Raw genomic sequence first — 24,840 nt, forward strand, 5'->3', positions numbered from 1 at the left:
AATCGATATTTTTTTAAACCTACTCCTTCTATTACTATAGTTACTGACCTTAAGCATGCCATGGATGTCGTCAATTGTGCAACAGTATGAGAGGTCATCACCATGCACTCTCGATCATCTGAGACTCGATATTCTTTATGTGTGGTGTGCTTTGCTTAATGCTCATTTTGACTTTCCGAAGTACAGACTTCTCACTTCAAGTATTCTCAACTACGCTTTCTGTTTTCTGTTTAAGCTTTGGCAAAAGATAGGACTGATTTTTTAGTTATGAACTTTCCTGGGTTAGGACTTTTGTTTTATCTCCTGATCCCTATTTAAATATATTTCTGCCTTTTCTACGGAAGGTATAACATGGTGGTAGTATAGATATGTTATCTGGCTAATCTTAACAACCTAAAGCAAATCAGAATCAGCCACAATCATTATTGCAAACTAATTTATACTTACCCAAAAAGACTTCAAAGGTTGTACTGCTGCAGAAGAGAGCACCACAAAATATTAACTGTGAAGACTGAAAGCTTAATCACACAGTACATTTCATGGGTTTTTACTAACATAAAATAAATGAAAAATAAAAAAGAACATTTTTTCAGTGCTTTAAAAGAAAAAGCATCACAGAAAACAACATTTCAATGGAGGGTTTCTTATTCAGTAAAAGATAGATAGATAGATAGATAGATAGATAGATAGATAGATAGATAGATAGATAGATAGATAGATAGATAGATAGATAGATAGATAGATAGATAGATAGATAGATAGATAGATAGATAGATAGATAGATAGATAGATAGATAGATAGATACTCACTCACTCACTCACTCACTCACTCACTCACTCACTCACTCACTCCACTCACTCACTCACTCACTCACTCACTCACTCACTCACTCACAAGGGGAAATTCACATAATCCAGCAGCAGTATACTGATACAAAGTAACAATATTAAATTAAATAATAATAAAATGAAAAGAATTAAAATAAAATTAATGTTCGCATTTACTCCCCCGGGTGGAATTGAAGAGTCGCATAGTGTGGGGGAGGAACGATCTCCTCAGTCTGTCAGTGGAGCAGGACAGTGACAAAAGTCTGTCACTGAAGCTACTCCTCTGTCTGGAGATGATCCTGTTAAGTGGATGCAGTGGATTCTTCATGATTGACAGGAGTTTGCTTAGTGCCCGTTGCTCTGCCACAGATGTTAAACTGTCCAACTTTAATCCTACAATGGAGCCTGCCTTCTTAACAAGTTTGTCCAGGCGTGAGGCGTCTTTCATCTTTATGCTGCCACCCCAGCACACCACCGCGTAGAAGAGGGCACTCGCTGTCTGGTAGAACATCTGCAGCATCTTACTGCAGATGTTGAAGGATGCCAACCTTCTCAGAAAGTATAGTCTGCTTTGACCTTTCTTACATAGAGCATCAGTATTGGCAGTCCAGTCCAATTTGTCATCCAGCTGCACTCCCAGATATTTAAAGGTCTGCACCCTCTGCACACAGTCACCTCTGATGGTCACAGGGTCCATGAGGGGCCTAGGCCTCCTAAAATCCACCACCAGCTCCTTGGTCTTGCTGGTGTTAAGGTGTAAGTAGTTTGAGTCGCACCATTTAACAAAGTCTTTGATTAACTTTCTGTACTCGTCCTCCTGCCCACTCCTGATGCAGCCCACGATAGCAGTGTCATCAGCGAACTTTTGCACGTGGCAGGACTCCGAGTCATATTGGAAGTCTGATGTATATAGGCTGAACAGGACTGGAGAAAGTACAGTCCCCTGCGGCGCCCCTGTATTGCTGCACACAATGTCAGACCTGCAGTTTTAGTCAAGAATCTGAATACTTTGGCAAAGCACTTAGCTAGAAAAGTGAATACAAGAAATGTTTATACGGCCCTCAATGAGAGTGTGAACTGGATCAGGCAGGTTTCACAGCGGATCTCTTTTGGTCGGACACGATAACATTTCATTGGTGGCATTTCCCTGTTGTAGGAACTGACAAACATTTCCTTAGCATATTTCTTTTAATGAAATGGCCTTTTACAAATAACCTCTGGCTAAAGAAATGTTTCATTTTTTTGTGAAGCAAAGTGAAATGCAGTAATTTGTTTTAACTATATTTGTTGTGTTTTAACCAATTTAAAGATGAGAACGATTGCCTGCTTCAAAGCGTGTACTGTGGAATGTGTGCCCTTTTAAAATTACAAGGGTGTAATTTATTTTAAGAGGCAGTGCTCAGTGGTTCTTTTTTCGACTGAACCACAAGACTGGGGTGACACATAACTTGGAAACATTGGCATTATAATTAAAGTATTATATAGCTTCTTACCTTGAAAAATGCTGATACTATTCTAGACAGCTTTAAAAAGAAAAAGCCAGCCTGATTGTATGGCTGAACCTGTTCATGGTTTATAATGATTTGTTTTATCCATATGTTTAAACCTATCCAATAATAAGAGGCAGTTAAAGTTTAAATAATTGCAGCAGGGGCAGCATGGAGGGAAATTGGAATAAGCTTGTTGAAAAAAATAGATGGATGAATGCATTTAGCAAATGGATGGGTGAGTTCAGTGATCAGGTGGATGGATACTCCGAGTCACTGGACAGATGCATGGATGGGCAGATAGATATAGAAGTTCAGTAAAAGGACTAATGGGGTCTGCACAAAACTGGATGATTGGAGGAATGGATTCAGTAAATTGATGGATGAATGAATAAGTGGATGACTGTGTTCAGTATATGGATAATTATGTTCATTAAACAGATAAAGAGTTGGATGGATATGTTCAGCCAATGTAGTGTCTAAACTAAACAGTTATAAAATGCAAAAGAGGATTCTTACATTCAAATAATATGTTTTGATAGGGTCCATTTGGATGAATTATTTTATTACAGCTGTTTAATTCTAACACAGTGAGTGAAAGAGAATCTCTTTAATTTGTTGGAGCATTTCTGTCATGCTGAGGTTTTCCATTCTGTAAGCTGGTGCCGCTGTCTGTTTTATAAATTCAATGAGCCACCATCACCGCACACTCATCCAATGCTTAAAAACAAGATGTACGGGTTTATGATTTATTATTTGGCACATTCTTCAAATAGATAAAATTGCATTTTAAATTTTTAAAGTTTATGAAGGCATGAATGATAAACTGTGACTCCATCCACTTAGTCTCATCCCTGGGTGTGGTCGTATTTACAATTGAAGTTACTTTGTTATACTTTTCCATTTTGTTATTTGCACATTGTCTAGCAGATGTTTTAAAAAACAAAGGATTACATAACTGGAGGGCCAAAGTTAAATGAAAATTACATATTTAAATATAACAGGCTTCATCATTCCCTATTGTTCGAGAGTAAGAGAAGCAGCTGTCATATTACAGTATTTCCTTAAACACTAATTAAATATTAATTTGTGGCTTGAAAGAACATTTATTAGTCAAAATACATGTGTAGGACTTCATTACATCCTAAAAATGACATGTTGTGTCTTCTTAAAGCTCTTATGGGTTAAGCCTCTCATAAATGAATAGGCTTTTACACAATGTTAGAACTGGGAAGACCCTTTCTCATTAGGGATTACGACTTGAAAATACTGTACAGAGGTTTAGCCTGCAGTTCAGTTTTTCATTGTGTATTATATCCATCTCTCTGTTCCTCTGTCTGTGCATTCTCTCTTTCTGGAATTAATGCAATAGATCAGATTATTCTGTTTGCTATGCAAATGACAAAAGGGTCAAGATTTCAATGCAAAATATTTGTTTTTTTATTTTAATCTAAATTAATTCATAAAACCTTATGGAAAATCCAAAATAGCACCACTTACTTAACAGCCATTTTGTGTTACCTGCTTCACTAATCGCTCACACACTAATACTCACCCCTCTGGGACATTTTATTGGTCAGCTGCAGCACTGAATGCCCACATATTTTTTGTACACTTTTATTTAATTGTTATGATAGTAGATTAATTTTGTTTAGGATTTCATTATGCAGACAACAGTCAATTTGTTCTTATTACATATTATGATTGGAGAATGCCTTGGTGGCAGACCACCATACATAGACAAGAATCACAAGGGTGAAAGCCAAACAAAAATAATGCCTTTATGAAAGAAAATAACCACATAAAGAATAAAACACAAAAAGCAGCACAAATGAGTTAACACTATTTTGGCATAGTACTCTTTACTGCTTACAAGTGTCAAGTACAACATACACACAAACACAGCAAAGCAACAGCCTCTTTGCACCTGCCTAAATGGCTCTAGAGCCCTGTCTGTCCGGTGGGGTAGCTTGCCCACCACACTATGGATCTTCCTTTTTCTGTCTCAGCTGCCCTCTCTTGGCCTCTCTTCCTCAAGCCAGCTGACAACTCTTCTACTCTCCATCTTCAGTTTTACACTTGATTGTTTCCTAATTGTTAGTATGGCTTTATCTGTGTTTAATTCGATTAGCAATTTATCTGGTTAACATAATTACAGTCGTGATGCCATGAGATATTTATGTCATTTACACAACATAGTAAACAGAAACAAGACAATAAGTTGCCATGATAACGCATTTGTGGTGGTCTAAGTTATGAATCCTTTTCGTGCCTTTTTGTACTTTTTTTTTGTTTTGTTTCTTCATTAACCCAGCATTGCCAAATAGTGACTTGTTTTATTGGATGATCACCTCTATTTTGTGACTGACTCTGCACATTTCCGGCCATGATATTTAGAGTTCAAGCGATGATTCTGAGTTATCATTCGCCCGCCTATATAAGATAGTGGCACTCAGTTTCTGGGATCAAAGTATTAGATTAAAAAAAATCAATGTCTTTTTGTAGTGTTATTAAGGGAATAATATCCCCAATTTGTGTTATGGTTTTCCAGTTTCAAACTTCTTATCTCTGTCTGTCATTCTCATCTTGTGTTTTTGAGAAATTGTATAGATTTTCTTCTTCTGGCCTTTCAGCTCCATTCTGTTTTAAGACTTTGCCTTACCCTTCTGTACTTCATTTTCTGCTATCCACCTCTCCTTCTGAGAAGTACAGCATTGCTCTCAAATAACATTATTGCTATTATTTGATATTTTTTGCACTCATCTTGGTATCTTATGAACATAAATAAATATTTAATTTGCATTTGCATTTTGTCCCAGGGGCGGCACGGTGGCGCAGTGATAGCGCTGCTGCCTCGCAGTTAGGAGACCCGTGTTCGCTTCCCGGGTCCTCCCTGTGTGGAGTTTGCATGTTCTCCCCGTGTCTGCGTGGGTTTCCTCCGGGCACTCCGGTTTCCTCCCACAATCCAAAGACATGCAGGTTAGGTGGATTGGCGATTCTAAATTGGCCCTAGTGTGTGCTTGGTGTGTTTGTGTGTGTCCTGCGGTGGGTTGGCACCCTGCCCAGGATTGGTTCCTGCCTGTGCCCTGTGTTGGCTGGGATTGGCTCTGGCATACCCCCGTGACCCTATTCGGATTCAGCGGGTTAGAAAATGGATGGATGGATTTTGTCCCAAGCCCCTAAGGCAGGGGTCTCCAATTCCAGCCCTGGAGAGCTACTATGGCTGTAGGTTTTCATTCTAACCCTTTTCTTAATTAGTGACCAGATTTTGCTGCTAATTAACTCTTTGCCTTAATTTTAATTGATGTACAACTTAAGACTTAGGCCCCTTAATGATTTCTTTTTTCCTTAATTAGCAACCAAACAATATTAAGCCACAAAATGTACCAACACATAAACAACAACCTGCGTCCATCATACAATAACTGAAAATAAAGGACTATGAAGGCCTCAGTAATGTTGATCTGCTCAGGTCCACAAAACATTTTGACAGAGCTCTTAAAAATGAAAATCAACAGTTTTGGAAATGTCTGCCATGGGAGAATAAGCACCATGGAATTAAATAACGGGTTTAATTAGCAATGAGAATTGGCTTCAAGTTAAGAAACTGAATGAAGGTTGGAGTTTGAGGCACCGAGTTAGTTGGTCATCTGTTGGCTCACTTCACATCAAATTTATGTTTAGGTGTCATTTCAAGAAGAAGTATCAATTCAGCGATCAGAGTCTCAAGAAAAGGGAAATTGTTAATTAGCAGCATAAACTGGTCACTGATTAAGAAAAGAGTTAGAATGAAAACTTGCATCCACAGTAGCTCTCCAGGACTGGAGTTGGAGAAGGTTAGGTCAACTGGTTCTATATAAAAATAAATGCTGTGGTTGTTATTGTTGATTCCAAATTGGTCCAGTGTGGATCCAGCAATGGACTGGCATCCTATCCATACTTGTTTTCTGCCTTGTGCCTAGTGCTGCTAGAATAGGCTGTAGTCCATGAATTGGACTAAGCATGATTGATAATGTTAGAATACAATTTATTAAAACATTAAATGTTACTTGTTATCATGCTTTCCTGTCATGTGCAAATAACTTATTTACAATTGCACTTATGTTTTTTGTTCCTGTTGTACCCAACAATTATTTTCACATTATCACGGTTTATTTTTTTCTACTCATTCCTTATTGTGTTGCATCCACGCCTTTGCATAACGTAGTATATTTTTGTGTTTTGGATGAATTGGCCTTGTTAATGTGGATAATATCACACTCTTGCTTGATTTATTTCAAGGCCACTGGTGGACAGAGCCTATCCTGGTAGTATCAGGTACAAGGCAGGGACCATCTCTGGACATGGCAGCTGTCTACCTCTAGGTCAAGTCACACATGTGTGCACAGAGCCAGTTTGGAATCACTAATATGAATTTTTGATATCTGTGAGGAAAAGCCGAGTACTCCCAGAAGAACTCCACACATACACTGAGTGAGAGCAAGTATTGAACTTAGAATTCTGGCTCATGGGATATAACAGCACTAATTTACCAGGCTACCTATTATACATGCAGTATCCTATAACCTTTATAACATGTATTAAAATCTGCTAAAAAATATGTGGATAAATATAGAAGAGGGGGAACCATGTTAGTACTAAAGTGTGGGTCCTGTGCTAATTCCTTTAATGCTATCTAGTTAAGATGAGAGAAGCTGTGGACAAGACAATGTATTAAATATACCAGTGATAACTAAAATACAGACAGTACAAGAAATGACATTAGTGCAGCAATCAGTTTAATATTGAGTAAGATAATGTTTCACTCCCATCATTTTATCCGCTTATTTCAGTACTGGGTCATAAGTATTTATAATCCATCCTGGCAATGACTTCCAGAGCCATAAGCCAACCCTGGCGGGAGCTTCACACTCATTCACACACACTTGGCCAATTAACAGAAGCCAGGTCTGCCCAATCCAATCGCCTGCCTGCACACTGATTTTATATCTATAATTACAATACTGCATTTAGCATCCATATGGCCATAGGAACATGAAGTGTTTACAGTTTGATTCTTGTTGGCATTTACTTTGGTTTTATAAGTGTGAATCTTAGGACATGACCTGTTGCAGGGCAGTAAGGCGGCAGAGCAGCTGAGGAAGTTGCCTCAAAGTTTCAAATTCCAGAATCCTAATTGCAATTTTTGTGAAGTATGCTTGTTATCTCCATGTTGGTGTGAGTTTTAACCTGCATCTCAAACATCTGCAGCTTAGGCTGATTGTTATATTCAGATTAGCCTGTGATGAGGTTGTACATGCAATGGAATGGTGGACCATACATGGTTAGCTTCTGCCTTGCATTCATTGCTGCTCTTTCCCCCTCAAGCGCTAATTTAGAATGAATATATTCATATTCAGAAAGCCACATATGAAACATATCTTAAACAGCTAAACACTCAACACAGAAGCATAATGTACACAGTCTCTTAATGTGCATTAAAAAAATGTAACACTTGGTTTCTTTAACATTCTACATATAACATTCGTAAGAGAGATTGTTCTGTTTCAGAAATGTACTATTTCTCTGACATGTGCCAGAAGACTGTACAACAAAGCCCATCCAGGAGCTGTTGACTTCAAAGTCTTTCTGAGTCATGTTGGCTTTGCAGATATCACATTCACAGCTGTACCTGCCCCCCAGGAGAAATGCAGACATGTGCTCAGCTCAAAATTGACCTAATCTAATTTAGCTCCGACCCTCTGGCCGCTGATGAACTATTAATGTAATGTTGGGAGGGATGTGTAACGAAAGCTGTGATCCATAGTCAACTGTGTTTCCAGAGAGCCGTCTTTGCTTTACTGATGAGGTGCTAATGTGTGAGGTCCGTCTAACACGTTTCATTTCCGTAATTCAAGAAATCAGAGTGTCACTTTAATAATGTGAAAAGTAGTCCATCAGGAGTACAGCCAAGTTTGTACAATTAATGAAAACGTATTAAAGGAAGAAGAAGTCCCCTTCAGAATAACTCTGCGGAAGGGTCACTGGCAGTTCATGAAACAGGGAACTGTAACAGGGCCATTTTTATTTAGAGTTTAATTGGATGCGTATTTTACCAGTACAGCTCGGTCACATGTGTATGTTGTGGTTTTAAACTTTAAACAGGGACGACCTCCTCTCCTCCAGGCCATTTGGTATTCTTGAAACAAGGCCGCATAATGAGTGGGACTCGATTCTTCTTTAACAACCAAAGAAAAAGTAGACTCTTTAGAAGATTACAGGCAGCTGTAATGTAAATGGGAATGTCTGTTTTTTATAAGTAAGGGTGCCACATGACTGTGATGTTGAATTATGTGTTGTATACAGAATATTTCTCTCCATCCATCCACCCATCCATCTATCCATCCGCTTTCTTAACCGCATACCCAGGGCAGCCCACGATGTCAAACCTGTCTCAGAGATGATGAAATTGAAATAGCTGAGATGAATACCATACTGGTTTTCAATAGTGGACTTATTAGGATCCAATTTGAAGCTTAAATAATACGTGGCGTCCTCATGCCTTTTTATATCAGTTGCTTGGATTTTTAAAACTTTGAACTCACTTTCAAAATGAGTAAAATGCTTCAGACAACTGCTAACTATGTATTCAATGTCAGTGTTACATTTAAAATGTTTGTCAAGGTCATCTCTTTAAAAAAAAAACAAGCAAAATTGTATGTTAACATCGGGTGGTGTTATGATGGGTTTACATCATTAAACATTGTGGCAAGATTTAAAACAATCCTTTTTTTTTAATATTGAGATCTAAATTAAGGCAGTGCTTAATCTGATGTTCATTTCTCAGTGTTCTTTTATTTTTTCACGCTAAATTATATTTTCTCAGCATGGAGATAACTGCTGGTGCCACACAAAACTACCATCCAGGGTTTGAATCACTGTTTGGGGACTTGCTTGTTTTCTTCTGTATCTGAGTGGCTTTTTCTCTGCATACTTTAGTTTTCCTCGCTCAATATAAAGATGTGTGTGTTAAGTTAATTGGCCTTTCTAAATTGGTTCCTTTGTGCATGTGGGCATAAATGGACTTGGTGATAGATTGGCACCCTACCCTATCCAGGCTTGTTTCCTGCAATCTGTTCAGTGCTATGGGGTAGGCATCAGTCTATTTCAAACTTTGACTGGTGTAGTGGATGCCTGGGGTCCTTACCCAGCTGGGACTCCTCCATAGTGGAAGAACCGGAAGAGAGAACATGTACTAGATGAAGCACTAGATGGCAGTCACCCCTGGGTTGCTACAGCACCCCAGATTCCCACAGGGCACACTGGCACTTGGAGTTTGTGGGCTCAGTCCTGTTGGGGCTGCCAGAGGATGCTGCAGGAACTGGCAAGCCCTATAGGAGTACTTCTGGATCACACATATGAGCCACCTAGAGTGCTCCTGGGTGCAGCATAAAAGGAACCACATCACTTCATTCAAGGAGCCAGTCGGGAGATGAAGGACATCGCTTGCTGGCAGAGGAGTGGAGGTGAACAGAAGAAGGAAGGAAGGAGACAGAGAAAATCAGGCAAAGACAAAGTACTGCATGCTGTGTCTACTTATTGCACTTTATCCTGTGCTGCAAGTGGGAAACTGTTGGGAAGAGTTTCCCACAATAGATTAAAAGCGTGTGTTGTGCTGAAGCTTCTGTCTGCGTCTGGCTATGTTGGGTTTGGGGAGCTGGTGTGCCCCCTGTAGGCTACACTGGATAAAGCAGGTTTGAGAAATGTATGCTATGCTATACTCCATTGGTTTGCTGGTTCAGTCTTTATTGCCAGTGTGATTTATATCCATCCATCATCCATTTTCTAACCCGCTGAATCTGAACACAGGGTCACGGGGGTCTGCTGGAGCCAAACCCAGCCAACACAGGGCACAAGGCAGGAACCAATCCTGGGCAGGGTGCCAACCTACCGCAGTGTGATTTATATCACAGGTTGAAATCAATGTGCATTAATGTACTGGGAAATATTGCTTCTTTATTTTTTTTCAAATGGTCAACTCCACATCATATCTTCAAACATATATTAAACAGAGATTTGCAACTTAGGAGATGTCATCTGTTGCTTGCTCAATTAGAGGACCATCTCTGGAGTTTACCAGGCTGAAGTATTGCCGTATTGGTGGTCTGGGCTATCAGATGCATTCAGAGATTCTGTTGCTATACAAATACAACTAACCCATTTTTGAATCCATATTGACAATCAACATGGAACATACATTATTTTAATTTAATTTGAGTAATAGACATACCAGTTCCCTGAAACCCAGTACTATAAAAAAGTGTCCAGAAAATGGATGAACATTTTTAGAACATTGCACCTTCAGAATCTGGCCTTCTCTTTCTTGGAAACGTATGCAATGGCCATTCAGAAGAACTATGACTTGAATAACATCCCAGTAAATAATCATCTATTTTGGAGTAAGAGAGGCATCAATAATCTCAGTAATTTATGAGGCTCACGGTATATAAATTGCAAGTGTACATAAATTGCAACAGAAAACCCTCAACTTGAATTATGTTTTATTACTTCAATAAATCATTATTTCTTAAGATATACTGTAGTTTGCTACTTGCTTTTTGGAATTCTTTACTATGACAAAATTCCTCCACTTCTTAAGTGAGTCAGCAGATAAGGTTATTTGTATTCACTGTCACATGTATTCTGCATCAGAAAAAGGAAGACCTGAGGATAAATAATTTGGCATACACACCAGTTTTCAAGTTTGTCCTTGTCTTTTGTTTTAGAGACCACCTGAAGAACAGGGAGAAGGCCTCTGGGAGCATGAGCCACGTTGCAGGTGAGATCACTTGGATGTATATTTCTCTGCTCTTGTAAACTTTGCATTTGGCACTTGTATCTGGGAGACAAAGTGTAATGAAATGATGGCTGAACATGCTGTGAGGCTGCCATCTTATAGGACACTAAGCAAGATTGTTTTCAATAAGCATGTGCAAAATGGAAAAAATGTAGTCTGTCTGCTTTATTTGTTAAAATAAACTTAGAAATGTGTTTATGTGAGTATATTAAAAAATACCATAAAAGAGAACCATGGTGCTTTTAATGGCATTCTACTATTTTTACATTTTTCATTATTTTGTACAGAGGCTTGGCATTAATATTATGTGGACTTGTATAATATAGTTTCATAGCCTACCTTCAGTAGTTTTTGTATTATTTTATATAGAAATCAGAAATTTCATAAAAGTATAGTTGTGCAGAGACAGTTTTAGTCTATAGGAACTCAAAGGTCAAACACCGTATTCTATACACAAACAGTGACATTTTTGAATCTTTTAATGTTAACATTAGAAACAAAAGTAAAAGATTTCTTAAATTATATGCTTATTGGTTACAACAAATGTTAAGCAAATCATATCAAGCAATAACCCAAATTGAAACATATAAACTTTAAATGTTTTTTGTTACAGTATAGCCATGTTTTCATGCCCTTCTTTTTATGTATTTTTTTTTAATAATTTGTAAGTTCTGTTTGAATTTCCTTTTTGTCTGCATTATGTTACTTCTTAATACATTTTGTTTTGTAGTTAATTATTTAGTATTATTGTATTACCAGTAACGGCGCACTGCACGATAACATGCAGTGAATACACTTGACTTGAACATTCCTAGTTTTCATCCTCTTTCTCTGTACGTTTAGCATTCGTTTCCTCAGACGTTGATGTGCTTGCTGCTTCCTGAGCAGCTCTCCTTTTCTCCATCCTATAGCGGCCCGCTTCTTCTCTTCTTTCGTCAGTATCCTTTCACGTTAAAGCTGATTAAGTCAGTGTTTGTGTTGCAATTACTTACAATTTTTTCTTTGATTTTTCACTTAAGCTGGCACTTAAGTCTTCAATCTGCCTCAAGAATGATTTAAGATATGAAGAGGTAGAGGAAGTGACAGTGAAGGTGGTAAGGGTGAGAATGGAGCCCGTACACATGCGCCGCACAGCCACCCTGCTGAGCGCTGCTGAGAGTTGATTCTACAATAAAGTCAAATAAAAGTAAAAAGAGTAATAAAAATCATCACCCCATAAGCGGACAGTAGAGGTCACGTAGTAGATGTTTGCCAAATTTCAGGACAATAGGTCAAATCATTTGTGAGCTACAGGTGATTTAAAGTCCCGGACAGACAAACGGACAGCCACGGTAACTTATTATATACTGTAAGAAGATATTAATTTATGTCTTACACTGTATACCTTGTTGTGTTGCTGTTGAGTCACTTTTTGTGATTGTAATAATTGTAATTGTGACCTTTATTATTGGATTTTTCTGTTTTTTGTCTCCTTTAGATTCTGTTTTTTGACGTTGGTTTTGGATTGTGAACTGGTTTTATTTAGCGCTGGTTTGCTTTTTCGGCCCTCTTTTTTGGATATTCCTTTTTGTTAATCGATCATGACATAAAAAAGGGACATTGTTTTGATAACTTTGGGCTTGATGTTTCACGGTTTATCTCCCTCTCTTTGCAGTTTTGATATTTATTGAAGATTTATAGCTTTTCTCTTTAAGAACCTGTACAGGCCACAAAGCCTGCTGCATGGGTTTTTGGGGGTAAGACTCATTTTTGACTTTTAGGCCTCTTTTGAAGCCTGAGGCTTGATTTTGAAGACAAACCCTTATTTTAAATTTTGTGAACTGGGCCGTGTCATGAATGGTATTTCTTTTTATTTTTGCCACACTTTTCTTGAGTTGTAAAAATCTTCTAGGTGTTTTCTCTGGGGTTGTTATGCTCCTGCAATTTGATTCTGTGGTTATTTTCTTGATTAGAGCCTTCCCTTAGAATTTGACTTTTATTCAATATCAATGTAGGCTTATGTAACATGGATATGTAATTAGTAGAAAAATCCTCATGTACAGTATAGTATTGTGTCCTAAATGAGTCCTAATAGCTTTTTTGACCAACTTTTGCTGAACAATTTGTTGGCTGAAAATGGTCAGTGTTTGTGTCAGAGAGAGGATGTGCAGAATTGTTTATTGGCACTCATTTTTGTTTTAATTCTCTCCTGTCATATGACCACTAGGGGGTCCAGAGTACATTCCATAACTGAACTTGCCCTTTTAATTCACTTTTTGATTTGGTGGGTCTCTCTTGACTTGATTTTACTAGCTCAGGATACCACAGTGTAGAATATCACACTAGCCATCACATGGATGTCACTTCCCATATTATAGTTTTTCTGAATTGCTAAAACACATTTCCTAAAATTTCATCTCTTTGTTTTAAAACACTAAACACAAACTCTAAAATTCAAGCTACATTCACAAAACCTTCTACTTGTCTTGCAAAACCAAACATTTGACCCCAAACTATTTTAACTTTACTCAAAATCAAGCACTACTGTCAAAAACCTCACAAAACCCAGCCAATGTACAAACACAACTTAGCAACGATTACACACTACAGAAATAAATACAAAACACTGTAGAACAGCAGGAAAATAATATTTATTTATTCATTCATTTATTCTTGTACTGCAGCAAAAAGTTTTATATATATATATAAAAAATATATATATTTTACAGCATATTCAGATAATTTATTCTGCCTCAGCATCACCCTCTGTGCTGGGTCTGGCCACAGGACTTCATCCACATCACATGCTATGGTGTCCCTTGCAAGACAACGAGGAAAGAATCCTTTAGCATGCCGAATCCAGCCCTGGCATGATTCCACTCCTATCTCACCACAGGCTCCATTCATTGCTTGAAGTAGATTTTCCTGTGTGTAAGGGTTTTGGTCGTATACTTTCCATCTCCATGCTGAGAAAAACTCCTCAATAGGGTTCAAAAGGGAGAGTATGGTGGAAGAAACACATTCCTAAAATGCTGCTCATTGTGAAACCAATTGCGTATTCTTGGACCACAGTGAACGCTCACATTGTCCCAAATGATAACATACATGGGATGCTCTGTTAACTCGCGATCTCTCTGCTCAAGCAAAGCATCCTGTAGACCATCCAGGAATGTTACTAGAAGTTCGGTGTTGTATGGCCCAACAGTAACATGACTGTGGAGAACCCCACAGATAGTTACATTTCCACCACGCTGGCCAGGCAGTTCAATAATAGCACGTTGACCTATGACGTTGCAACCTCTTCTTCTCCTTTTTGCTAGATTGAATCCAGCTTCATCCACGAAGATGTATTCATGAGGCCTAACCATTGAGTCGAGCTCAAAGATTCTCTGTACACAGTGACAACAAACTACATTTAGTTCTGTAAATGACACAGTATGATGTATATATGTGCTGCATCCCAGACAATACAGTATACATTCTAGTACTGAGTTTACTGTAAAAGTTTACTTACTTACACATATTGACATCGTTGTTCTTTCACTCTCTCACAGTTTCGCTCAAATGGTACCCGATAAACTTGTTTCATCCTTATCTTGTTGCGTTGCAGGACACGGGCAATTGTTGACAGACTCACATTATTTATTCCCTCAAAATGTATGTTGTCTTCTATAATCTGCTGCTGTATTTCACGCAGTCGAATTGCATTATTTTTGACGGACCATATCCACAATAAGTGTCTCCTGGTGTTGTGAGCACATCTTTCAAATCTAAAAAAAATACCATTTAGTTATAAGTATACTTTATATATATAGATATACACATCTATGTTTTCAGTAAATGTTTTCAAACACAGTACCATGGAGAAATTATTTTTCATTGTCCCCTTACTGAGACAAGTATACTTTTTACCTGTTCTCTACTCTGAAGGTCCGGATTATAGTAGCCACTGAGAACCTGCTTAGGTTTGGTTGCACACGTTGCCCTGCCTCCCTCATAGTCATGCCATGCACTAGAACGTGATCTATGACAGTTGCTTGAATGTCATTTGAAATTACAGATCTTCTTCTTGGTCTTAGTCCTTGCCCACTACCTCTGACACGGACTCCTCTTCCTCTTCCTCTTCTATTGTATTGCTCCATTGTTGGATCCACTCATGCCATTTGCATTTCACTAGGCTTATATACTGTTTACTAATTGGGTTCACTGATTGGATACACACATGTGTTTTCAATTTTCAGTGGTAGTGTGTAAATTTTGAAAACAGTGTGTTAGTTGTGTTTAACTTCTGTACCCTGTGTGCACCATTCTGGGTACAAGTGCACCACACTGCTAAATGTGTTTTGTGTTTGAGAATGTGTTTAGAGAAAAGAAGAGATTAGCAAAGATTGTAAATCCATGATGAAATGCTGGCTCTGAGAATAAGGATCTGCTCTGGTTTCTGGAAAGTTACTGGTTCAAATCCCATTTCTGTTAGAAGGGATGCTACTCTGTTGAGCCCTTGAGCAAGGCCCTTAACTTTACAATTGATCCAAAACACCGAATAATGACTGACCCTGCGCTCTGACCTTCAAAGGTCATGTGAAAAGAGAATTTCCTTTCGGGGATTAATAAGGTATAAAAAAACAAAAACAAAAAGAATGATCATTTTGTGAATATATAGTCTATTATGAATTTAACTAAAATGTAGCTACAAGAAAGCCAAATTGAAAAAGTGTGTTTTAAGGAGCCTTCAAGCATCATTCTGCCTAATTTTATGCCAACGTACATGAGATTAGTTTTGTCGTTTAGGGTCCAATGTGACTCTGTTTTCCCCTTTGATACTCTTTATTATGTAGACTTTACCGAAATGCCTCAGGTCCTATACACGTACCACTCAGTAGCCTGGAACTGTACTCTAGTATTTCCCCCGCCTTTCCCTTCTTTATATATAACCTTTGGCAATAGAATGAAAGGAAGAGAAGGAGCTGCACATTAAATGAATTATGTATTATTGGTAATATAACCAAATTATAAGCAAAATAAACTGAGAGCAAGAGAGGAAGAGAAAGAGAAAGAGAAAAAGAATGACAGCAGGAGAGAGAAAGAGGAACAGAAAGATAAAGAGAGAATGAGAGCACGAGAGAGAGAGTATTGAACGGGGTGCTTTGTAGTACTTGGGGTCACACATGTGATGAAGCCCCTCTACATGGTAAGCAATGGCACAAACTTATACATGTATGCCCTGAAAACCTAAAGGATATGCTTTATTCTTTCTGCTTTTTTACTACATTGATTATTCTAGTTTATTATCAATTCTTCATGTTTATTGAATTTATTAAATACAGAACTTTTCTATAGCTTGGCATTTTTGGAACTCTTCTACTTCAATGTTCACTGTAATGCGGTTGCCAATGAAAAGTACAACATAGCAAATGTTTTATTCTAGATAACTTTTTTACCATCAGTGTAATAGTGAACACAAAATTATTTCAAGTTTGTCTGTACACAGTAAGTGATAATTAGGGTCATTAGATTGAACAGATTTCATTCAGTTTAGAAATAGAAAAAAAAAACCTGAATTTAATGTCATGCCTTAAAAGGGCTCACTGGGAGCTCCACTTGCACCTCTACAGATATCCATCCAAGGGGAGCTATGCTTTAGTCCAAGAGTAATGAAGCAATGATTCTTTTTCTGTCTCTCTCACAAATAGTCCAAAACAGGGTTGTTATTTCTGGAGGGTTTATGCTTCTCATACTTTTTAAAAATATTATACTTTGTCTCCATTACTTCCAAAAGGGAGTAAAAAATGTATTTAGCCTTGGCAAGGTACTTATTTAGAAACCTATAACAGCAGCTCACCAAAATGGACAGACACTGCAGCAGCAAAAATGCATTTACTTTATCTGTAGCCTTTGCTGCACTGCCTTGCTGTTTACATTTTTGCCAGCATTTTTCTTTACCTAACTTCCTCTTCTCAACTGTCAGAGCTTTGTAGGCACCACAAAAATAACAACGTAAAAGCAAGCCACAGTTTATTTCTCGCCCTGCTTCAACTTCCAACCCCTATGTTTTTCTGTTCCTTGCTCTCTCTGGCTCTGTGTCCCACTTAACAACACTCCCAGTAATCCTCTCACACCCAAAGGTCCATTGTCTTGTTTACACAAGTTCCTGGGTGTTGGGATAGGGTCTTTGCACTCAAACCACCCATTTTAAGCTATCTATTGACATCATCCAAAAACGTATGGACTTGAGGCACCCTGTGGTGTTATTCCTGCTCACCCCACATTAGCCTGTGACTCCTTCCACCTGCCCCATATCAAACAGGAGTGATGCCATCTATGTATTTAGGTATAGTCTAAGCCTTTAAAGTGAATACCATAACACAGTTAGCATTGCTCAGTAAAGGCATGTTTATTTTAATGTAAATATATCTGTCACAGGTCCCATGCCAATTTTAGTATTCTTTTTGTGACCATATTTCAATGTAGTATACCATTAGAGTCTACGTTAACTTAGCTCTCAAAGCCTTCATATAAAATGTTCATTTTTTCTGTTGTGGTGTAGTACCCTTAGCAAATATTAAATGTTAAGCTCTTGTTAGCAAAATGCCTCTAAGACAGCATATGCAATGATGTAAAGAAGTACTGACCTTTTATAAAGACAGATTTTAATCGTCACTTTTTCTCTGATCTTTTTCTTTGACAGCCTTCCTCAGTGATGAAACAGAAAAGGGCCCTCCTCTACAGACACATACCCTCAGAGAATTTGAAAAGGTAGGATAAATATTTTCATAATTATTCATATTAGTAAAATAGAATGGCTAAATTATTCAATTTAATTATTTTTATTAAGAACTCACAGAAATGCAGTAGTATTAAACAGTAAAGTGCAAACCAATGTCAATATACCGTATGAATACAAAGAAACATAAACATATGCACACAATGTCCTTGTGTAGACTAATAAATTTTAAGTTTTATAGCTATTCAGGTTCTCTTAATAGTAATAAATTAAGGTACAATAAAGTAATTTAATGTAATGCCAGTTGGCAAGAGATGAGAGGAAAACTAAAACAGATGATGCACAGAATGGGAAAAGTAAACCTCTGGGACCTCACACTCCTTGGGAAACAGGAAGGCAAAGAGAGCAGCGGAGACAGAAAGAGCAAGGGCAGTAAAGAGAACTTGGAAATGGGAGAAGGAGAGAAATATCTGAATAGGACAACAAACTTCAGAAACAACAAAACAAGATCTGGAAAGGATCTGTGTAATGAAGGATGGAAAAGGAGAAATCCTGCAAAAATCTTTATTGTGCAAGTAGGTTCACATCAAGGCTCGACTCTTAGCCTTTTGTCCTTGTGGTGGGTACTGTACATCCAGTGAGAGTACCAGTGGGTGGTTAATTGTTATATACATTGATGACCTTATGATCATGGCAAAGTCTGAGGAGGAACTGCACAGAACCATAACTGAGTAGAAGGGGGCCTTAAAACAGGAAGTACTGAAAATAAATGCTGGAAAATCAAAGGTCATGCTTAGTAGCAGATTGAGAAGGGAAAGACCTAATACAGAATAGAGTCGACTTAGGTTAATGAAGACAGGTTTAAATATCTGGGGTCAGTTATAACACAAGATGCTATGAAGTGGAAACAGGTCAGAGAATAAAGGTATTGTGGAAGAAATGGCTGGAGGAATACGGGGTATTGTTTAATAAAATGATGCCAAGGAAAATACAGGTAATGGTAAGTCTAGTTTAGATGTGTGTTGCTCAGCCATGGGCAATAAAGAAAAGAGAGGAAGACAAAATTTGAAAAAACAACCGAAATGATAATACTGAAGTGGAATTTCCCTTAGGGACAGATTGAGGAATGAGGAGGTCAGGAGAAAAGTAAGAGTGGTGAAGATCAGTGAGAAAATCAGAGAGGCTAGATTGATGTGCTGTGGACGTATGGTAAAAAGAAAAGAGGAGAAGATGAGAAGATGATTAGGAAAGTCTGGAGAAACCCTGTCACAGGAAGAAGGCCGAGGGGGAGACAGAGGCTCGGGGAGGTGGGGCTGTGTATGAAATAATACGAGTAGACTCACCAAATCAGCCTGTGCTAAGAAAAAGAATACAAAAGATAGGTGAAGTACAAAAAGAAAAGTATATTTACACATGGCAAATCCCCTCTTAATGTGTTTGCTTTCACTGCAGTGGTTCTTCATTGTGAGTTTGTAGCTGCTCATTGATTAGAAAGAGTAGTGGGAACGTAATGTCACAGTCACAGTCAAGCTGTGACATGTATAATTTATGAAATAAATAATAATAATAATAATAAATATGCTTAATACTATATATACTATAAAAATATACTGCTTAAGTGTATGGTCATTTACCCAACACTGTTCAACATAATGGTTCATCTCAACAACAATTCTTTCGATCATGTCACCATCAAGAAGTATTTCAAGTAAGTAAGTGGATTTTGGCTGTCAACGTTCACTTTTATTCCTAGCTGTCCTGCAAAATCAAAATGAGGTGGTGCTGGTTTATTTGAAGCAGGGTCAACAGAAACCCAAACGCGAGCGTAACTTTCAGATTCATCAGAATTACTTTCTGTTTTACTGTCCGTTTCAATTTCACTGCCTGAAGGCAGATCCACTTTGTCATCACTGCTGATGAGAGGCAACATCACTGCTCTTATCACTGTCAAGAGTATGCAACAACTGGGCTGCTGAAAAATGTTTCTTACAAGATGCCATTATGAGGATAGAAGAAGACGCATCTACACCACTGCCTGGGTAACTCTTGAGCCTGATGCTTATGTAAGACATGCCTATACAGTTGCCCAAGTAATGCTTAGGACTAATACTGTTAGTACCTTTATGGCCTGAGTAGTCCTCACGCTAGGGAGGTTAATAGTCATGATTATGGAAAATATTCAATTGACACCCTTCAAAGTTGAAAGAAAAGTCCTTCTCTGTATTTCTCTCTGTTCTAGCTGCCGTAATGATTTGAACCAATAAGTAACCACAGCGTCCCCCTCCACAAACATCCTGACTAAGCTGTTGACTCATTACATCCTGCCTGTAGAACTCACTGCTAAGTCATTGTTTCTTTATACAGCACAGACATTACAATTAAAAGGGAAATTGTGTTTTCAAAGTTTAGTAATAGATGTAGGAAAATATGGAATCAGATGATCTGCTGTGGCAACCCCTAATGCGAGCAGCCGATAGACGAAGAAGAAGAAGATGCACACAAAAGACATACTGGTGTACACACATTAGCCTTCTAAAGTGTCCACGCTACAATATGTAGTGTATCTTATTCTTCTGAAGTATGTCTTCAGCAGCAACATGTGAAGAAAGCACCCATGTTATAATAGCTGTGTCTTTTTTGTGGATCAACACAAGAAATTCCAATAGATCACATTGAAATATTACAATCACATTCATTAATGTAATTATAATATTCCTTCTAATTAAATACAAGATGTATTAGAAGTAAAATGTGAGCAGTTTTACCATGGGGTATACAGTACTTTTTGTTAGATCTATGCTATTTAGCCTCCTTGTAAGATAGTCAAAGAGGGAGAGGGAGACAAAGACAAAAAAGTGCCAGAAAAATATCAAGCAAATCATCATTCAATAACATTATTTAAGACTTATTACACTTTCCCACACCTCTGTTATAGTAGAAAAATGTTAGTTCAGATGAACAAAACAATTCATGCAAAATTGAATTTTCCTTTGCCAAAAACTTGCCGCACTTCCAACAAAATTTGTGCTGTGGACAAAATGAGAAAGCCATTTAGTTCCGGTCTAGAAGCCTTTACAGTATATGCATGAATTCTGCATGTTTACCAGTCATTTAGTATTTACAAAAAAATTCTTGTAAATTAAAAAATCTCCAGACATATTTCCCTGTCATCCAGCCACCAGATGTATCTTGTAGTACAATCCTCACTATGTCAGTTATGCTGAAAATGTTGGGGATCGTAATCCTAAAGATGCATCAAAGACCGAAAAGAAACTCAAAGCTCTATGCAGCTTGGATTGTGCATATACTTCTTAAATATGAAGGAGCTGCTGCTAAATAATGGTGGTGGGTTGAAGATTCCCTTTTAGTGGGATTTCTGTGGAGAAAACACAGTAGTGTACATGTGTTTTGATGTGTCTTATGTGGAAAATATTCAGCAAGTCATATTAAAAAAATGCTCTGCATTTCCCTTCTACAATGTGAATGAGAGTTGTAAACAGAATTGATTTGACTGGGGTGCTAGCACAACTGCGGAAGATCAACGGTGGAGATTAAAATTGTAAAAGAGAGAGTCAAAAATAAAGTCAGCCTTGGAGAATTCAGCCAATTGGCTGCCTACCTGCTCCTGGGTTTTTTATAGAAGAGTCTGTGCTGGCTGTCCAGTCTGATGAGGGAATCTTTCCATTCGATGATTCCAAAGATCCTTTCCCTGAGATGACTTTTCCATATGCAGGAGAGCTGCCTGGCAGTAGAGCAGGGGTACAAAGTGCCACATCCAGATACCAAGAAGAGAAACATAATAGACAAGGGTTAGTAATGGTTTAAAAAAACGGTGATACTTGTATTTCTGTATAAATGACTAACAAGCAGAAATATGTCATGTTTCAACCAACATTTCTCCCTGGCTATGGTTGAAAGTGTATTTTGTCTAATTTTGTATCATTTTTTTTATATTAATGATTCTTTTGTGTATTATTTATATTATTCCTTATATTTATTTAATTACGTCCATTATTACGTCCCAATCACCACCTGGAACTGCCCTCCACTCAATTTTTTGGAGAGCCTTCCGTAGTTCCTGGTGGTTCATTTCGAACACACTAAGGAGTGGAGTGTCATTTGTGTTTTGCAGTGAATTATTGCTTTTCGTGATTTCTCAATTTTTGAATCTGTGCTCTGTTTTTGACCTCACCCTTGGAATTCTGTCTTATAACTTTGTTGCTGTGGATTGCCTTGGCTTTTCAGACAATTCCTTTGTGCTCTTAGAGGCTTCATGTATTGCAGAGCCTTTTCTCAAATAAACCTATTTAGTAATGATTTTTCAAGGCTCTTTTTTGTATCTAGTCAGGGTTTTGACAGTATTTTTGGGACTTAGGTTCTTTTGAGGCTCCTGAGTCATGGTAAAATGAAATATGCACAGTAAATCTTCAAGCTGGATTTAAAAGCTGAGACTGAAGGGGCATCTCTTACAGTAGCAGGCAGATCATTATATAGCTTTGGGGCCCTGTAGCTAAAAGCTCAACCTCCTAGTGTTTTTTTTATTAATTTTTGGAATGTTTAGTGGGCTGGCATCTTAAGATGAGTTTGCAGTGTGTGCTCTGTAAAGAATGATAAGCTCAGATAAGTAAGCAGGGCCTTGGCCAATTAAAGCTTTATAAATCAACAGGAGGATTTTGAAATCAGCTCTAAGTTTAACTGGGAGCCAGTGTAAGGACTTTAGAACTAGAATTATGTGTTTGTATTTTCTGGTTTGCGTAAACATTCCCTGCAGCAGCATTTTGAATTAAGTAAAAGCTACATGAAGAACTATTTGAATGGCCAGTGAATAATACATTGCAGTAGTCAGTCCCACTAGAAGTAAATTAATTATTATAAAAAATAAATATGCTATCAATGGGCAGATGAATGCTCTTTATTGTGGGTTTTACAGATCTTGCTCCCTACCATGTACATCAGTGTCACAAATGTAATAGTCACAGGAAAGCCAAACAGATGCATCTGCAATCATTTCTCTGTGCTTATTGATATTTGAACATTTCTTTTTTTCCTGGTAAAGTTCATGTCTGACCAGTTATAGTCCTGTGGTGGCCATGATTTATTTGGTGCATTCAACGATTAAAGTGCTAACAGAAATCTGTAATAAGTTCATATATGATATCTTGGGAGTAACACCATCCCACATCACTAGTCTCCACCTGAAGCGAAGCATGTTTGGGCCTGGCCAGTATTTGAATGGGAGACGACCCAGGAGAAGTTTGGTTTGCCGCTAGAAGAGGTGTTAGTGAGGCCATCAGGGTGCACTTGCCCTGTGGTCTGTGTGTTGATCCTAATGCCTCAGGGCTGAGACCGAAACACTGTGCTGCAAAATTGGTGCTGTTCTTCAGATGAGACATAAAACTGACGTCCTGGCTCTCTGTGGTCATAAATGATCTCTGGGCATCTTTTGAAAAGAATCGGGTTTATTCCCATGTCCTAGCTAAATTGCTATTCATGCCTTCATCCATTCTGGCCCCCTAATCATCCCCTGTCTCTAATTTGCTGTCTCTCTCAACTATTCACCACTTAATAGCTAATTTGTGGTGAGTGTACTGGCTCAAAATGGCCGCCGTTGCATTGGGTGTTAGACATTAGTGGTGGTTGAAGTGGCTCCCTGCTCACTATATAGAGCACTTTGAGTAGTGAGAAAAGTGCTATATAAATGTAAAGAACTATAATTATTATTATTAAGAGAGAAGGCAATTGTGTGGTATGCAATAAACATAACCTTTTATCTAGTTTTATGGATGTACATAAAAACATTCTTTGGCCAAGTTGCATTTTTATATATTTTTTGTGCTGTTTTTATAAGATAGGAAGAAACAGAGGAGGCTGATTATGTTATATAATGTTTTGAAGGTTTGTTCATTGTGATGTGCAGAGCAATAGAGAGAGTTTACGATTATGCGTTTGGGTGCTGTAGATTCTGAGTTCTAGTAAAAAAGATGATGAGTTGTATTTACATCAGCTGAATTGTCTGTTCTTATTTATAAGCACTCATGCTGTTTATTTTCCAAAATGTATAGGCAAAGGATTGTTTTTTCAAAGCTGCTTGATAAAAATATACAAGTGCAATCTATATGTAACTAGCCGTCCGCGTCGGTTCCCCCCGCGTAGTACTGAAACAGGTCAAACTTTTAAATATCAATAAACAAACAGGTATCACTAGCTAAGCGGAGACAAGGTGTACTCCAAAAAGCAGAGGTACACCAACTCGAACGGAGGCTGACGTGTGAGTGAGGAGGGCACCACCTGGCTCCTCACTCCTGACGTCACGCTTCCCCCTCCCCTTGGCCTGCATCCTCTGTCTCGGATTAGCAAATATATATCGGTACCACAAGCGAGCTATGATTCTTAGCGCAATGAGAGAAGTCACAAAATCAACTGAAATGTTCAAGCAAATCATAGAAAAAAAAGATATAAATCCGTCAAGTAGTTTCTCGTGAAAAGCTGACAGACATACAGAGAGACAGACGTTGGATTTTATAAATAGAGAGATGTGTTAGACTACTGTGCATTTGCAATAAGTAGTTAACTGCCGCACTGTTAGCCTAATAAAGTTCTGCATGTGCATGAAGGGCCACTCTTTCTTGTAAGTATAATGCACCTATGTAGTGGACAAGCGCTCACTCAGTACCCACTCTGGAAAATTCCTGATGCTAAATTACTGTTACGAATAATTAAAGAAATTATTCCTGTAAAGGTTTATCTGACAAGAATCTCAAGCCATATTTGATGGAGAAAACTCGATTTTTGAGCCGCCTCTGCAGTGCCCAATGCCTTGCAGGTTTGGGCTCATCAGTAAGCACAGCTTGTGCCCAGCCTTTTATCTTGTAACTGAGTTAAACATTTCTAAAAAAAAAAATAAATAATTAAATGAAAAGAACAATCATCTTAGAACATCTGGTAGGAATCAATATGTGGGCCTGGCTAGGATTTGAAACGTAAAG

The 24,840-nt window shown here is 38.0% G+C and overlaps 1 protein-coding gene across 2 annotated transcripts in view; it reads left to right on the forward strand.

Annotated features, from left to right (window-relative positions):
- Positions 1 to 24,840, forward strand: part of LOC120514279 (phosphodiesterase 4D interacting protein) — a 249,225-nt gene that overhangs the window by 26,424 nt on the left and 197,961 nt on the right. For both annotated transcript variants that reach the window (XM_039734581.1, XM_039734582.1), the window contains exons 2-3: positions 11,081 to 11,133; positions 17,819 to 17,886. In XM_039734581.1, the coding sequence (XP_039590515.1) occupies positions 11,081 to 11,133; positions 17,819 to 17,886 (121 nt within the window). The remainder of the gene's footprint in view (positions 1 to 11,080; positions 11,134 to 17,818; positions 17,887 to 24,840) is intronic.

The sequence above is a fragment of the Polypterus senegalus genome, chromosome 14, assembly GCF_016835505.1.
Source record: "Polypterus senegalus isolate Bchr_013 chromosome 14, ASM1683550v1, whole genome shotgun sequence".
Lineage (NCBI taxonomy): Eukaryota > Metazoa > Chordata > Cladistia > Polypteriformes > Polypteridae > Polypterus > Polypterus senegalus.